An 18,104-nucleotide genomic window follows, 5' to 3' on the forward strand; every position below is an offset into this window, starting at 1 on the left:
GCAGAACTTCATGATACAATCCAAAGCTCTTATTGAGCGTCACAAACATAAACCGCAAGGCTCTGGGCTTTATCTGCGGCTCTGTAAATAAAAAAGCATGGCCATATCTTAAAGGAAATGCAGAGACACACTGGGCTCAATGTGATATACATGAGAAGTGCCTAAGGGCACATCTACACAGCAAAAAAAACCCCAAACCAAAACAAAAAAACAGCCCTGCGGCAGCGAGTTCCAGAGCCCACATCAACTGACTTGGTCTTGCGCTATGGGGCTAAAAATAGCATTGCAGACACTCCCACTCGGGCTGGAGCCTGGGCTCTGAAACCAGCGAGGGGGGAGGGTCTATGTCCCCAGGCTCCAGTACAATCAGGAACATCTACACTGCTATTTTTACCCCTGTAGCGCAACCCCCATGAGCCAGAGTCAGCTGACCTAGGCTCTGAGGCTTGCTGCCGTAGGTTTTTTTTTTTTTTTTTTTTTGCTGTGTAGACGTATCCTTAGAGAGCGAGCTCCCATGGTTAGAAAAGAACAGGTATGGCATGGACAGAGGCAGTGCAGAGGTGACAGGCTGGTTAACCCTCCATAACCAGTTTAGTCCTTAGCTTCTCTGCTGTGTCTGCCAGCGAGGATACTGATTAGTGCCAAGTGAGATGAGGACACATAAGACCCCCAAATGGCCTTTCCCCGACATGGCCTTTGGGGCTGGAAGTGGTTAATTGGGGTTAAAGGAATTCATATCCCATTACCAGGTCCCAAGCCAGCCAATCCTGCTCGTCCAGAACTTTCTATAAACAGTTGGTTAGGAAACCTTGTTCCGAGGTGGAGACATTGTTGGCTACAATTCATTTGAGGGGAAGTGCTTAAGCCCAGTAAACCAAGGGGCTGAACTGAAACACTGAACTACATCTTAAAGGGGACTGCAGAGGGGAAAGCAAATGGGTGTGTTTTTTCCCTTTGCGTTTTATCATACGAATTTGGATCCTGTCTACTCTGGGGGACTCTATGGTGACTGGAGAATTGGGGACATATCATATCACAAAAGAGCAAAAACTGCACAATGTGGAAGGGAAGATTTTTAGTCTAGTTAAAACTGGTATTTTGTAAACATCCAATTCATTCCAATGCCTAATTGACACCTAGGGATGAGAGTGTCTTTGTTATTATGATTATTATTAATAATTATTTGTACTACTGTAGTGTCAAGGAGCCCGAGCCATGAACCAGGACTCTGCTGTGCTAGGCGCTGTACAAACACAGAAAAAAAGATGGTTCCTGCTCCAAAGAGCTTACAGTCAAACATCCTCACTTGTTCAAATAATGTGAGAGAGCTCACTATGCACATCATCCTCCGCAACATCAATGAGGCCTCCAGCAAAGCCAGGGAAAACAAAGCTTGTCATTCCTCATATTTCTATGGTAAAACACAAGCAGATGGAGGAGAATCCTTCCAATCCATTGTATGTTACAAAGAGGGCAGATGCTCATTGATTTCAATTCCTCACTGCATGGAAGCAGTGGCACTATTGCAACAAGAAGATTAGTGCAATTATGATTTAGACCCAGCTAACTCCTCAGAGAGAAAGTGGCATTTCCTGTTCCAGTAGAGCACTCTCTTTTCTCTAAATTCATATATTCATTCAGTCTCACCCCAAAAAGGAAATGTCCCAAGGACTCCATCTGAGCACTTGACTCCTCAAAATAAACAATTTTCCTCTTGTGTAACAACTCCAGCTTGATGCATTCCCATTGCTACCCTTATATGCCCCCCGTTCAAGCTCTACAGGGGAAGTTAAAGAACATCTTTACTGGGGGACTAAGGGGCAGGGAAGATCTCATTTGGTTTTGTTTGTTGTCCAAGACTTCAATCTCCTCAGACTGGGCTTCCTTTCAAATTTCTGTCTTTGCTCTAGCAATTCCCATGGCAGAAGTTTCAGAAATGACACCAGAAAGGTTGTGTTGATGCAAGGCAGCCTCCTTAGTTACAGACATCTTCAATGAACAGATGAAGAACCTTTCAAACTTGCCTCCCCACAAGATGCTCATGCAATAGCAGAGTCAGGGCCTGCCAACATTAAGTAACCACATGATATAGCTACACTGGTGCAAACCCCTGACACAAATGTGCTGCATGAGTGCAAACAGGGCCGGCTCCAGGGTTTTGGTCGCCCCAAGCAGCCAAAAAAAAAAAAGCCGTGATCGCGATCTGCAGCGGCAATTCGGCGGGAGGTCCTTCGCTCCGAGCGGGAGTGAGGGACCGTCCGCCGAATTGCCGCCGAATAGCTGGACGTGCCGCCCCTCTCCGGAGTGGCCGCCCCAAGCACCTGCTTGCCAGGCTTGTGCCTGGAGCCGGCCGTGAGTGCAAAGCAGAGCTGGTACTGGAACCACTCTATCTGGTAAGATGCTGGTGCAGTTACACAGAGACCAGTTAACTCAACAGGCCTGAGAAATGCCCCTTCTTCCACTGATCATAAACCCACAGCTCCCAGTGCCAGGAGGGCAAAGCAGCAGGTGAAAACCTCTGAGCCAGGGAGAGTTTGCTAAAGAACCTGGACAGGCTCTTGTGGTTACACAGAACTGGCCAGACAATTTTCAGGGTCCCCAGCAAAATGCGGCAGTGGAGGTGCAAGGGGCAGTAAGACCTGAGACTCAGACATTGCTGCTAGAGGGAGGCATAAAGCTGGCTTGTGAAATGCAAGTCTATGTGGGGCCAGACCTGGGGATTTCATGGGTCCTTGGCATTCATTAACATCATGACTGCCAGCAACATAGCATAAGAGCCAGAAAGAAGGGTTTGGTGAGTTTAGAGACGACAGAGTCCTATCTTTGTTTGGAGTCACTCTGACAGATTGTTTTCAGGACTGTATCCAATATCTGTGTTTAACTCTTTGGCAGGGAGGAGGTGGCAGCAGACAGGGAAGCACAGACATTCCCATTGCTGTGATGAGGCACTGAGTGACTGTGCTGCTGCTGCTGAGATTTAGGGCATCCAGACCAGATAATTCTTTAACCGCTAGAACCCCAGCACCTGGCATATCGGAAATGGAAATGCAAGAGGGTTATGAAGATTTGGGGAATTTTCAGTTTTATCTGCTGTGCACTTTGACATTTGTAAATGCCTCCTCACTCTTGCTCTGGGCTTCCCTTCCCTTCAGTCTGCCCTACCACAAACCTCCTTGAAACCAAAGCAATCTGTTGACAATAGGGGCAGGATTTCAAGCCTGGGGTGAAAGTCTGGTGGATTCAGCACAGGAAAGAGTCAGAAGAGCGAGGTTCTATTTCCTGTCCCTGCAACTCACTCATTGTAACACTACAGGCAAGCCTCTTCCCCATGCCTCAGTTTCCCAATCGATAAAATGGGGATAAGGCTGCTGACAGCCTTTACAAAACACTTTGAGTTCTACGGATGAAAACCAGTGTGTGTTGGTATCACTCCAGACATTTTTTCTAACTAATTTCTAACATTCTTTAATAAGAAACAAGCAGATAAATAGTCGGCTCTGGGGAACCATGTCAACCAAATAATCTCACAGACTGCACTGTTACCATAGTGACTACAGAGCCATACCAGCAATCGGATTCCAAACTGATACCATGGCAACCAGCATCCTTTGTTAGAGTTTCTGTATCCAAAACTGAACAGACTAGCCTGAGCAACTCAAATAAACATTAAATTAGAGTCAAGTCAATAATATTTATAGAACCATGGCCATGTTTCATGTAGAATTACCTAACTGGGATTACCTAACTCCTTTAGGTTTCTAAGGAATCTTTCATTAATATAGCGGTGGAAAATGTTCTGGAACTTTTTCTTTTGCACCTGATGTAATGAGATGGTTTAGTCTGTTTTCTTCAGGTTTTGTAAGAGACAATAATAAATATATAAAGGCTTAATCAGAGCCAGTAGTCTCCAAGTGTCACCTCCTTTCTATCCAACAATTGGTAAATTCTTTGTGCATGTTTTTCCTCCTCTCAAAAAGTGCTTCAAAACTAAAAATATCAAAGCCAGCAACCAAGCACTCATGGGTAACCATACAATATCAAGGAGGTATGCACAGCACAGCTCTCATGGGCGTACTGCAAGAATACACCAATGTGCACACTCCAGGGAGGCAAAGTAGTTTAAGTAAGAAAACACATCAGTTTCAAAGGGGTAGAGTGAGAGAAAAGGCAAAAAAAAAAAAAAAAAAAATCAGATTAAAAATGTCTTAATCATGTGTCCTACTGAATCAGTTTAAATTATTGATGGAACCATTCCAATAATAAACACTCCCTGCCTATCTTTATTTGCAACTCTTAACATTTGGTATTTATTCATGAGTGCCTCAGACACAAACTATCTTACCTGTTATTCTGGCTTCAACACCTGAGCAATTCAAGTGAGACTACTAGGACAAATAAAACGTGAATTGTTCTGTCTTACTTGATCTTAGACAAGGACAACACAGCAAGAACAGTATAACAGTATGTATCCCATAAAAACACATTATAAACCCCCATAGATGTAGGGACGGGATGCAATTCTCACTGGAAGAACATCTGGGAGTGGTTTGCAATGGAAGGACTAGTGGAAGGATCTGCTGGTAACAAGCCTAGCCCACCTGTACAGAGAGCCATGTTGAAGGAAATAAAGGGATTTCACTACCTAGTGCACGTCTCCAGGATCACTTTGTATTCCTGGTGATCTTGATCAGAAGCTGGGTCATCATCATCCACCAGTGTCCGTTCTCTGTGGGAGGCTTCTGAGCGATTCTCATCTGGAGAGAGGGGCCGTAGGGGGTGCTGAGTTTGCCGATGACACTCTGATTTGGGCTCTTTCAGGTTAACCAGAAGCTGGAAAGCTGGTTTAGCAACAGGGTCAGGCACATTGTAAGTGACATCAATCTGCAGCAAAGAGGGGGGAAAATCAGGTCTGGTTTTAGTGCCATTGACTGTGAAGCAATAAAAGCATCGTTTAGACCCTGCAGCATCACCCGACTCTTCCAGAGAGACGAGAGCAGAGACCAGACTCTCATACATTTTGTGGGGGACCTTGAGCAATTTACTAGTAACATCCTGCATCAGTAACACCACTGCTCACAGTGACATTCCAACTGCCAAACCTAATGTCTACAGATGGGAGATTTTACCAAAGAGAATTTCTTATCATCTCTTATATTGGAATTGGAAAAGTTTCAGAAAAGGGCAACACAAATGATTAGGGGTATGGAATGGCTTCCATATGAGGAGAGATTAATAAGACTGGGACTTTTCAGCTTGGAAAAGAGACGACTAAGGGGGGATATGATAGAGGTCTATAAAATCATAACTGGTGTGGAGAAAGTAAATAAGGAAGTGTTATTTACTCCTTCTCATAACACAAGAACTAGGGGTCACCAAATGAAATGAATAGGCAGCAGGTTTAAAACAAACAAAAGGAAGTATTTCTTCACACAACACACAGTCCTGTGGAACTCTTTGCCAGAGGATGTTGTGAAGGCCAAGATTATAACAGGGTTCAAAAAAGAACTAGATAAATTCATGGAGGATTGGTCCATCAATGGCTATTAGCCAGAATGGGCAGGGATGGTGTCCCTAGCCTCTGTTTGCCAGAAGCTGGGAATGGGCGACAGGGAATGGATCACTTGATCATTACCTGTTCTGTTCACTCCCTCTGGGGCACCTGGCATTGGCCACTGTCAGAAGACAGGATACTGGCTAGATGGATCTGGCTAGTATGGCTGTTCTTATGTTCTTATAAAACTATCCCACAGCTTGACATCTCCCTATCAGGAAGCATTCCCTGACATTCAGCCTAAATATTCACTTTCAAATGTCATCCCAGTCACTTCTAGTCACACCCTCATGTACCACCCTCCTTGAGACATTAGAAACAGACATAGCAAAGGCTTAGAGAGGATTATTTGTTGGCTCTCCATGCCAATTCATCACTGGGGGAAGAGATTGGAAAGAAATTAATGTTTAATAGACTGTCTTGTCTGTTTAAATGTAACCTTCTCAGCTCCTTTACACAGCCCGGCAGCACCCTTACCTGCATCAGACAGCAGCCTTCGCCCTTGGCACTTACGAACAGCCCAGTGGGAATGCTGGGGATCTAGGAACAAGCATAAGAGAATCCACAGTTAAGACATGTCAGCCTTGGTTTTACTCTCTTTGTGACAGAGCATTCCAGTTTACATGCAACCATATAAAATCAGAACAAAAATGGCAGATTCTTCCTCAGCAGGGCCGGCTCCAGGCACCAGCTTCTCAAGCAGGTGCTTGGGGCGGCCGTTCCGGACAGGGGCGACAGTTCCAGGTATTCGGCGGCAATTCGGCGGACGGTCCCTCACTCCGCCTGGGAGTGAAGGACCTCCCGCCAAATTGCCGTGGCAGGTCGCGGTCGGGGGTTTTTTTGGGCGGGGGGCCGGGGCTTTTTTTTTTTTTTGGTTTTGGCTGCTTGGGGCAGCCAAAACCCCGGAGCCGGCCCTGTTCCTCAGTCCCTATATTTAACGCAAGCAGCCAGTGGTAATTGTCCTAAACCAAATACCAGGCATCCGTTATGATGAAGAATGCTCTCATAACGGAGTATTTGCTGCCTCTCCCATCAGAGGTTGGGCAGAAAATCTTGAGATTTCACAATATCCAGCCCATTCCCCCCTCCCCCGCCACACTGAAATGATCTGAGTTACAACACAGAACCCAAATTCAGGTCGCTTTGGGAAACTGGTAACATTAAAGCAGAAGAAGTTGTATCTGTTCAGGCACCCACTTACCACTGCAGTCTGGAGAACCTTCTTATTCATCTTGTTAAGCTCAAAAGTCTCTTGATAGTCTAAATTAGTGGAAGCCAGGGAAATGGTAAGGTTGACTCCTCCAACATAAGAAAGAATGGCATATTCAGCCAGAGCCTGCAGAGCTACACATGTATCCTACGGGATTGGGGAAGAAAAGACAGTTAATGAAGAACCAAGGAGCATCCACCTTATAAACTAGCAACGTGCTGTTTAGCATTAGCATTAGCATTTAGCATTAGCATCTGACAGCTCAGGTTTCCTCTGCACTTGCTTAGACAGTAAATGGAATTGCTTCATTCCCCTCTCCCTGCACCTCTTCCTCCCTCAGAAGTCTCAGAGAAAGTGAGAGAGAAATTCAAGTTCACCCCATGCTGCTCACACCCAAAAGGCATGATAAAGAGCACTGTGAGGTATTCTCTGCCCCAGGATTTAGCACGACTCCTAGATTCCAGAGTGAAACCTAACCCGGATTAGTCCCAAATCAGTCAATTTGGATTGGCACATATTTCTGTACTGAAATTACACAAGCTGACAGGAATTCACCTGAGTGGATGAGAATCCTCCAAGTGCATTTCTCTGCTGCGACAGCCATTTAACCACTGGAAGTGCAGAGGCCACATCTCCCAGGAGTGTGTATGTCAGCAGTGCATAGGCTGTCATTTCCACTTCTGCAGATACAACTGAAAGGGAAAACAATCAAACCCACAGCTGGAGTAGGGAAACTGGGCTGAGCTAGATATCACCTCTCTGTAGATTCACAAGCTAAAAAAATCTTTAGGGTCTAGAGAGTCCAAGACAGAAAGAGACAAATGAAGCAGTGAAAAATGTCTGTACCCAAATTACATCGGGCATTTTCCAAAATGGGCCTCATGTGTCAGCTTCCAATCTAATCTTTCCTCTGGCACATCAGATCACAACTCCTTCTGCTTGACTTTTAGCCCCTGCACAAATTTACTGGCTCCCTTTCCCCCTCCATGCCACCCAAGCTGCATGGCTGACTCTGCATCTCTGTCATGGGACTTTTCATGCAGAGTCATGGTCTTTTTTGACCTAGCCCAATGATTACTCTTGATAGTGGAGCCTGGGGTTTTAAATAGTTAATTATTAGTGCTGGCATATTCAAAGGAGACTAAGGAATTAGATGGCCAACTCCCATTGACTGTCAACGGAAACTGGGCACCTCACTCTTAGGCTCCTTTGAAAATCCTAGGCCAAACAGCTGTTACTGTAAAATTAAGTATATTTCACTTCTAATTTCCCATGGCAAATGACTCCTCCCCTGAGTAGTCCCATAATACTCAATGCTCTTCTCCATTTTATTCACCATCTCCTATGAAGCTTTATGGAGAGCTGGTGAGACAACATGGGCTGAAATGCCAGCAATGCATGGACCACACCCGGTTCTGCACCTCCTAGTTCTCTTAATGTCTGGCCACGGCCTTCTCCTGCTCCTTTCTTGAATTGTTAACAACACAGACGTAATGAGGGTGAAAGGGACATTAGAGTGCATTATAAAAAACATGCAACTAACAAGATGTGTGCATGTTGCCCCACTCAATCACTGGACTTTTGTTGCACCCCATTTCCTTTCTTTTGCCTTCACAATGTGAACTCCTTGGGGCAGGGACCTTCCCTTCTTACTTACCTGAAAAGCAGTTAAGACACTGCAGGCATTATATAAAACAACAGAGAATAATCTCAGTCTTTCCCCCAACAGGAGTATCATAAATAACCACAAACAGGGGTACCTGATTGATAAAGCCCATCGTTAAATCCCATGAATGTATCTTCATCAGTAACCAGAGTCCCCATTAAGCTCCAGTGTGTAAAGCCATCTAGAATGGTAAAGCAGTAAAGAAGTTAAAGCTAGTCCCTAGACATGGAGAGAATCAAACTCTGCTGTCACATATTTGCTCTAAAACCAAACCACCTCCTGTACTGCATTGCCACTCCATTTACAGAGTAAGCTCCTTGGGGCAGGGACTATGAATTCCTCTGGGTTGCATACAGTACTAACTACATTGTTGGTGCTTAACAACAATTTGTAAAGAGGGATTTATTTTGGCTGGGGGCAGAAGGAAACAGAGGATTAATGCTGACAGGCTGCTGAATTTTGCATTCTGAGGAGCCATCTGCGGAATCAGATCTTGTGTCACTGATCAAGTTTTGTGGCATCATAGAAGGATGCTAAATGTCACATAATGGCACTGCAAAGTCTCTGGTGCACTTACACTGCTCACAGCAGAGGCCACTCATACCAATACTGCTAGAAGCTAGGGAAGGTGGAGTCAAACCAATGTCTGCAGCTGAAGGACTTTGCCCTGTATCCTGAGAATCAGGACAACTATGTTATAAAGGTCGATTCATGTTATGAGGAAGCCCTCATCTCAGAGGATATATCCTCCCCAGGCTGAAAACTGAAATCACTTGTTCTAGCTGGCAAATGTTGTTACCTTGTTTCCACAAGTGCCTTGGGGAGGCCTGTACTGAGTACATTGTCTGAGAAGCCTCAGAGCAGTAGAAGTTATTTGAGGGGCATGCCAGCTTGACCCTCAGGTGCATAGTACCTTGCATAATGGCCATGCTGTTCATTTTCCGCAACATCACTGCAGCAGAGGGACTGTGCAGAAGAGTCAGGGCATATGCAGTCAGGGCTGTGGTGTAGGGGTCTTCTGCAGAATACAAGTTGGACTCCAAGAAGTGTTTTGCTTTGGCAACTGCTGCTTTTTCTTCCTAAATTGGGTGGAGCGGGAAAGAGACCAGCTATATTATTAGCACCTGCATCTCCAGAGCTGAGATCGCTACATTTCTCATGGCCTTGTGCCCATTAGGGAAGCAGTGTGAACATGCACTTTGCTCTGTGTGGTACAGAACCGACTGACCCCTTCCCTTCTCTAAGTAGGGCTGTGACTCCAGGGTTAAAAAAATGGAGACTAACATCACAGTAAGAAAGATCCAGATATTAATGTTGCTGAGACATATTTGTTCCCCTAATGCTGAAGAGGCTTCATTCCCCTGTAGAACTCAGCATGGGTAGCAGAGATATTTAATAGCAATGAAGACTCTGCTGTACATTTGATTGGGTCCCTGACACTCCAGGGCATCTAGCAGATACCAGATGATAATAAAGGCCAATATTCCCAGGGTCCCCTTAGCCAGCAGACATATTTTATTAACTCCCCCGATAACCTCACCATGCAGGAATAAGGCTCTAACAATTTATAGAAATAATTTAATTGGATTTGATGTAATTGGGTTTCCTTTGATTGCCCTGTGACACTTACCTTCTTCCTTCCTCATTTCCTAGCTCAGATCATTAGTAACACTTGCAGATCTCCCCTAGGGAAACCACCAGATTGTCATGAACTTGGACTTTTGGGGCTATCTGACTTAGAAATGGCCTAGCGAGAACATCCTACCCTGCCCTATCTTTCCCATAAAGGGGAGTTGCAGCAGAGGGGGTGGCAACTTACTCCTTTAGCACTTTCAGGATCAGATCTTGCACAGTGCTGAGTGCCCTCAACTCCCACTGAGTCTAACAGGAATAAAGGATGCTCAGCACATTGCAGGCTCGGGCCCTTATTCTGAGAGCTTTGCAAAGCACAGGTCTACAGCACGCTGAGCACATCAGTCACAAAGGTTTTCTGAAGAGATCCTCATGGCTCCTCTGGGAACTTAAAAATCCCCTTAAAAACGGTGTTTTATGCCTGAACAGGCAATCAACATGTCTGAGTAGGGGACACCAAAGAGACACACTAAACAGAGCTTTCTCTCTACAGAGACACATGGTATCAGATTCATAAACATATTTATTGTCATTCCCTCCCCACAGGGAATGCTCGGCTCAGCTCTTTTGAGTGTGTGCAATGTGTGATCACAAACAGGCTACAGAGAAACTGTGAGATCAGTAGCAGGCTCCAACATGCAATCTACAGAGATTCCAGAAGGGTTTGGGGAACTCACTTTGTCCAGTCTTCGAAGTCTGGGTGGCCAGAGTGTAGCCTGCAGAATTCTACAGTGCAGCCCAGAAGCCCCACCTCATCGGTACCACGCTTCTAGCACGCTGCACGCACCTCAACATGAGAGACAATCTGTTCCGTTTTTGTAGTTCTGTAGCTCCTAGCAAGTTGGCTATGTGGGGCTCAGTTTGGGAAAGTCTGGTCATCCCTACATTAACCCCACATTTTTTATATTATATATAAAATGAATCTTTAGAACCTTGCTCATACAAGACCTAAATGAATCAAATGGGACCCAGTTCACATTGGGGAGTGATATGGCAGAAGGCTTCCAGAGTTAATTAACAGTAAGAGCTTGTCCTCTCTGTTGGAATGAGGAGACAGGGATATATTTCTCTTTCTTTTTACTAATGTAGGGACAGCTTGACAGAAATGAACAGTGAAATCCACCATTTATCTACACAAGTCCAGCACAGGCAACAGCTCTATAAACTTGGGGTGATCATATAGTTTAGGGGGTAGGCACTGGATTAAGAGTCAGTGTTAGGAGACTGGGTTTCTGTTCCTGGCTCTGCCACTGACCTGCTGTGCAACCTTGGGCATGTCGCTTCCCCTCTCTGTGTCTTTATTTCCCTTTCTGCCTTGTCTACTTAGACAGTAAACTTTTTGGGGCAGGTGTTTGTTGCACAGTGGAGTTGTAGGCACTACTGTAATACAAAGAAATAAGAATACACTGCCAATGCCTATTCTTGGAGGTGAGAGGAGAGTTCAGTCTCCAAGGGGCATTCAATTTTCAGCCTATCTACCAGACCCAGCAGCAATCGAGGCAACTGTGGCTGTAGTTTTTGGGACACAGCTATTTATCCAACAGAAATTGGACTGAGGACCATTAACTCATTCACACATCCAACTGAACTCTCTTCAGATAGTAAATCAGCTTCCCCTTCTGGATTTAACAAAGGTAACACAGTACAGGGGATTCAGGATTAATTTAACAGGCAATCCAAGACATCTTCTATTCACTGAGATCTGGCTGCCTCCTACTCTTCTGGAGTGATAGAAAGCAGTGGCTCTCCACACATATGCCTTGGATTAAGCACCAGGAAATTGCATTACAGCAAAGGTGAACATTTTGCTGCAGTTTACATTCCACTACATCACAGGAAAGTGACTCTTCGCTAAGATATTTGATAATTTTAAATAGTCTAATTGAGGAATCACAGGCTGTGGAATTCATGAACGTGTCTACCTGGCAGGGGCTGCCAGCAAACCCACCTATTAGGATCAGGACAAAGAGGAGCAGAGAGACAAATCCATATTTAGTGTGTTCACTGCCTTTCTGAGCTGCTCAGCAACTTATGTGGAGACAACTGCCTGCTGCTGGAGGGTATTTAGAGAGAGCAGCTCTGCTCCTCTGGAAAAAGCCACAAGCTGACAATCCGAGGTGGCAGGAATCTCCATGGCTAACTTTAGAAAAGATCCTTTTGAGACATTCCACTCTTAGCTATTTTAATGGCTGCTGTTCAGTCCTTTACCTCAAAGGTGATGCCCGTCTCCAACAGAGCTGCAACCACATATGCTGTCAGTGAGATCTTGCCGTGGATTCCACCCTGGAGGGTGATAAACATAAAACAACTGGGTGAAAATTGAACAGCAGCATGCTGCATGGAAGGACTTTGGAAGCCAAGCAGGGAATAAGTTGGAACCATGAGAAAGGCTAAGGCCATAGGACCCTTTCACATTTGTACTTGGTGAGCCTATAGTTCTGAAACCCAATTCCCCTTTGCAACTTTCTGCCAGGTCCATGGCCTGGTAGCACATCTGAGACATTGAGCTTCATAGTTGAGATGCAGTTTCAAAGTGCCATGGTGGGATTCTCAAAGGGTGGCACACAGCTAAGCCCTAGCAGACTGCTTTATTGAAACCCCTCTTTAGTTTCTTTCCCATAGGATCATAGCCCTTTAACACAAAAATCATATTAACCATAAGATTACACTACCTCCAACCCTGGTAACATTCTAAAAATGCATTTATTGCATGATTCTAAGTCTCTATAGTTTTTACCTGGATGTCCTTATTTAATATTCTACCCATAGCAGGGAACGACCCATCTTCCTTCTGGTGCTGAATGATCCAATCCTTTGCAGCTGTTAATTCCTTGGGATCGATGAAAATAAACCCACGAGACTGCGCAAAGGACTTGAGAACAAAGGCTGTTAGCCTGAAAACACAAATTCAGCAGGTTCTTGAGAATAAGAACAGAGAACACTATATGGGAAATAGTGCTTCTGGGAAATGTATGTTTCAAAAATCTAGAAGAGGAGACACTATTGAAATATACAAAAAAAGAATGGTGTAGAGAAGATAAACTGGGCACTATTTATCCTTCTGGATAATACATGAAACAAGGGGACACTGCATGAAATTCAAAGGCAGCATATTTTAAACTGAGAAAGATTTAAAAAGAACAACAAAAACCCAACAAAAAAAGAAAGTTAAGCCTGTGGAACTCACTACCATAGGATATCGTAAATAGAAAGAGAGACAAAATTTGACTCAACATTGTCATTGGCTGGAATTAATTTCTCTTGTACAGGTGTTTAGCTGCTCTCTGACTCAAGCTTTTGAAATAAGATTCGTACAATTACCAATTCAGATATAATACTAGATGGACAAGAAGGAAAATATTGTAATTTCCCCTATTTTAATTACTTACTGATAATAAAACAACTGGAAATTCAAACCACTGCTAAAGTCTGTCTCTGTAGAGCGTTAGGATTTAAGCAGAGACAGAAGAAGTGCTTTTAGAATTCTAAACCTCTGACATGCAAAAAGTGTGAACTCCAGCCGGTTTTGGGAGACTGAATCACTCATTTTACAAGCCCCTCAGGAATGGGAGGGTAGGAGGCAGGCTTCCTGGCAGGGGATTTTTCGAGTGTTAAGTAATTGTGTGTTACAATATTTTATATCTAGGGACTAAGAGATGCCAGCTCTGAGATGAAAGTAGAGTTTATTATCTTTAAAAAAGTTAAGCATCATCATCACAGAAATTCTACTTCCCTTTCAGATGAGTTCATGGAGCAAGTCAATCTAAAGGAAAATACAGAGCAGCTGAAGAAATTGAGTGACAATGCAGGCAAATGAACAAAATGGAAAACTTTTTAGTTTAAAGTGCTGCATTTAGTCAAGTAAATGCTAATACTGAGGTAAAGCAGAGTCTTGGGGGATGGGGGGTGTTCTAGAGAACACTGGAACACCCTCCATCTACTACCCCAACACAACTGGTACCTTGAAAGGCCCTGCAGCTCAGTTTCCTGGGAATCCATCCATCCATCCTGTTCTGTTTCATCCAGGTGGAGCTGGAGTCCACTGAAAGATGTGCTCAATTCTCTCCCTTCTGCCCTGAAGGAGGTGCCCTGCCATCTCCCCAACACAGCCTGGGTGGAGTTCTGTTCTCAAGTAAGCAGGTGCTTATTGAGGTCATGCACTGCCTATGCAGTTCTATGGCATAGAATCTGACCCTAAACTACAGCTTTTGAACCTTAAAGGGACGTGCATTAACTAACATCTTAACAGTCCCTGATCCTCAAAACCCATCCAATGTGGGATCACAAAACACTTAGCAGTAGAGCATTAGCAGGCTTCTAGCCATTAAATATCATTTTTACTCTCTGCTATGTGCGACATCCTGACACAAGCTGGAAAGTTATTGTCCTTTTTGCCAATTATGTCCTTTTCAATTTGGCAAACACTGAATCTTTAACTCTGTTTTAAATAGCGACTTGCTTACCACATACTCCCTGAGGAGTCCCTCTCGCCAAAAGCACTGTATGAACCATCTTGTCTCTTGTAGGTCAACTGGCGTTGGTAACCTGGAAATCACAAAAGAATTGTGGGAGTCCAGCAACTTAGAAAAGCAAACTGAATGAAGACTCAGATCATCCAACACTGGTATGGCGGACTCTGCTGCCAAAGGCAACCTCTTGTTTTGCTGTGTATGGTAGAGCCAACCCTGTGTGTGTGTGGAATAGATCTTAACTCAATCTTATTACAGGCTAGTATTTATAAGTCTCCATACATCTCCTGAAGACAAGTGATCAAAACATAACTTCTACTATTAGCCTCTTACTGAGCACTACACTTATCCAAGAACTGGTTAGGATGCAGAGTTCCTGGTGTGACGAAGTGGGGGATTTTCTTGTTTTTTCCAATGGTTTGCATGCAGAGGGAGTGGGACTCAGTGTCCCTGGGTGTTAGTGATTTAACGAGGGGAGGGGAGAGGGAGTTTGTTGTTATAGAGGACCGGAGAGGGAACTTGGGACCCCAGCTGATGGCCTGGAGGGTGGACACCCCAGCGACTGGTGACCTGACAACCCAGAGACCCAGCTCAGGAGTTGCAGCTGGTTCTGGCCAATGGGAGGACAATGGGCTGTAAAGAGAGGCCCCCGGTGACCTAACCAGCCGGTATCAGCCAGAGGGGGCCAGAGGACAGAAGAGAGGAGAGGAGGCCCAGGCGACTCCAGTTTACGACCCTGTTTACCTGGAGAGAAGACAATGGACAGAGGCGGGGATTGGGGCCGGTGATCTCAGAGGCCCAGCTGGGAAGCAGGGGGGCTCAGGGCTGGAGAGGGGGAGCAGGCAGAGCCCACCTGGATGAAGGAGAGACTTGGATGTGCTGTGCTGAGGGAGGCCAGGCCTGAGGCCCTGAGAGTTTCCTGTGCTGTGTTCAACGCTCAATAAACCCTCCTGTTTTACGCTGGCTGAGAGTCACTCCGGTCTTGAGAACAGGGTTGCATCAACCCCTTCGGGGAGTGGAGGCCCCGGGGGTCCAGAGCGAGTGGACTTCCTGAGGGGGTCCACAGCGAGAAACAGGTGTGCTAAGGCTCAGAGAGGTGAGGCTCCAGGAGGTGGAGGGGCCTAACCCCGGGAGAGAGTGGACCCCCGAGAAGGGCTGTCTCACTGTAAGGGGCACTCCCCCACAGACCGCACAGGGCCAAGAGTGGGCATGACCTGCAAGTCCGTGACACCTGGGATAGTTAATATTAAGATCAGTTCCTGCACCTTGGCCACTAGAAATGTTTAATTGATGACATTACTGCATAAAGGTGCAACATTACAAAAAATTCTCTGTGCTTAAACAACAATCCACAACCACTCTCTTATTGTACAGGAAGTATCATGCGGCTGAGGAGCTAATTCCCTGGATGATAACATCAAACCAGGACATAGATCTCTCTGTCCAAGCTGGTGGTGAGCTGATATTTAAGGGATGTGGCCAGCAACAGCTGAGTCCATCTTCATGACTTGATCCCACAGGAAGTGAGGGTGTTCTCTTAATCATTTCCACTTGTCAAGTAACAGAAGTTGGCAAAGATTGCGCTGTCTTCCTCTTTTCCATGCCCAGCTGGAGGCTCTTTGCATGTCTATATATGGGATGGCACTTGTCAGTCATATCTTCCTTTTATTAGGACTTTCTTTCTCTTCCCTTTAGTTGAGAAAAATTCCTGAGCTGAAAAGTCAGTTTGGGGAACAATAAGATTGATCACCTTGGCAAGCAGTTTCTTGAGACATGCAATAGCTAAGTCATCGGGGTCTTAACTTATTTGAACCCTTCCTAGCTGATAGGGCTGTCTTACAGAAGGCACATTTTAACCTAACAGTTATTGTGAAGTTAGATACTGAAGAGCAAGAGAAAATACCGGGGGCCCATTTCAGGATGCATCCGTTTAGAGCGGTCACCTTAATGTACGAGTGCTCCCTATGTGAATGTCCTTCAAATGCTGAAGATAAAGATGGGATTAGCATTTTAGCTATAATGGATGGAATTCACCTTTCATCAAACCTACTTGCCTTGTAATCATGAACCGCCAGTGCTAATAAAATTGGGCCAAGTCTCTATAATGTGGAAACCCCAATACACAGTAATTTTGGCAAGGATTTTAAATGTCCATTTGATCTAAATCCTTCAGAATGGCCATTTCTGATATGGAGATGTGTCAAACACGTGTAAGAGGCTATATGACAGAGAGACATTTGGAGCCTGGCTAATTCTCTGACCCATAAATAGACTTTTTATTCCATGCTGCATGACATCTTTATGAGAATGGATTAATTTTTCATTTCCAGGGACTAAGTAGCTTTGCTGACCTCTGCAGATACAGGCAGCAGTACAACCTCCTATCAGTGGCTGTCCATCTCCCCCTGCTTCTCCACAACCTCCAAAAGTTTCCCTTTTAGAGAGAGCAGAGCTGGGTGAGTTTGTAAAATAGAAAACAAATTGATTCCTAGAAGTTAATTATGCTCAAGAAGTGAAAAGCTTGGACTGGGGATTCAGAGGATATATGGATAAAAGTAGGAGAATAAAATCCACTTGTTCCTCAGAAAGATAATGCAACAGTAGCCTTAGGGGAAGAACCCAATTTGGTGAAAGAGAGAGACTCTGGGAGCAATGCCAGAGAGAATGAACAGAACAGGTAATCATCAAGTGATCAATCCCATCACCCATTCCCAGCTTCTGGCAAACAGAGGCTAGGGACACTTCAGAGCATGGTTTTTCATCCCTGCCCATCCTGGCTAATAGCCATTGATGGACCTATCCTCCATGAGTGGGCGGTGAATGTCCTCATCACAAGCACTTGTACCAACTGTCCCGTCAGTGCGGGGCATTGTGAGATGGCTTCTGAAAGCCAGTAACAGTCGATGTAAGCAACGCAGCATCTACATTGAGGCTGTGTCTACACTACCACTTATGTAGGCAAAAATTATGTCGCTCAGGGGTGGGAATAATCCACCCCCCCAGAGCGACATAAGGTACACTGACATAAGCACCAATGTGCACAGTGCTATGCTGGTGGGAGAGCTTCTCATGCCGACACAGCTTATGCCACTTGCAGGATTTTTTTATTCTGGCAGGAGAGCTGCACCACTGCATTGCTGTATGTGTAGATATGGTCTGACACTTTGTTGACCTAACTACAATGACATTGACTCTACGCCTCTCGTGGAGCTGGAGTTATTAAGTCGGCATAGCAGGGTAGTTACGTCGGTGGGTAAGCTGCCTTTCATCAACCTAGCTGTAGTGTAGACCAGGCCTAAGTTCACATCAGATACAAGTGCTGCATTCAAGCCCTGCTTAAACTGGCCTATTTGGGCTAAAAGGTACTCTGCTGAAAAAAATCGTTACCATGACAAGTGGGGTCACAGAGTTGGCAAGGAGGTTTACAAACATCTCTCCAACTGCTGCTGGAGCCATTCTACCCACCAACCTCAACTTTGAGTGCAGACACAGACAAGAGACTAAGGCGAGCTGGTGGTAGGAATTGGCCTGTAATTCTGTGCATCCAGACAGCTAAGTCAATACACATATTTACTG

At 45.1% G+C, this 18,104-nt stretch overlaps 1 protein-coding gene across 1 annotated transcript in view; it reads right to left on the reverse strand.

Annotated features, from left to right (window-relative positions):
* CPAMD8 (C3 and PZP like alpha-2-macroglobulin domain containing 8) overlaps positions 1-18,104 on the reverse strand; it is a 93,086-nt gene that overhangs the window by 24,529 nt on the left and 50,453 nt on the right. Inside the window, exons 27-35 of the mRNA XM_024194256.3 lie at positions 14,523-14,604; positions 12,797-12,953; positions 12,268-12,342; positions 9,341-9,506; positions 8,522-8,608; positions 7,317-7,453; positions 6,753-6,908; positions 6,029-6,091; positions 4,643-4,881 (exon numbers count right to left, since the gene is read on the reverse strand). Of these exons, the coding sequence (XP_024050024.1) occupies positions 4,643-4,881; positions 6,029-6,091; positions 6,753-6,908; positions 7,317-7,453; positions 8,522-8,608; positions 9,341-9,506; positions 12,268-12,342; positions 12,797-12,953; positions 14,523-14,604 (1,162 nt within the window). The remainder of the gene's footprint in view (positions 1-4,642; positions 4,882-6,028; positions 6,092-6,752; positions 6,909-7,316; positions 7,454-8,521; positions 8,609-9,340; positions 9,507-12,267; positions 12,343-12,796; positions 12,954-14,522; positions 14,605-18,104) is intronic.

This window comes from Terrapene carolina, unplaced genomic scaffold (genome assembly GCF_002925995.2).
Source record: "Terrapene carolina triunguis isolate 2854851 unplaced genomic scaffold, T_m_triunguis-2.0 Scaffold194, whole genome shotgun sequence".
NCBI lineage: Eukaryota > Metazoa > Chordata > Testudines > Emydidae > Terrapene > Terrapene triunguis.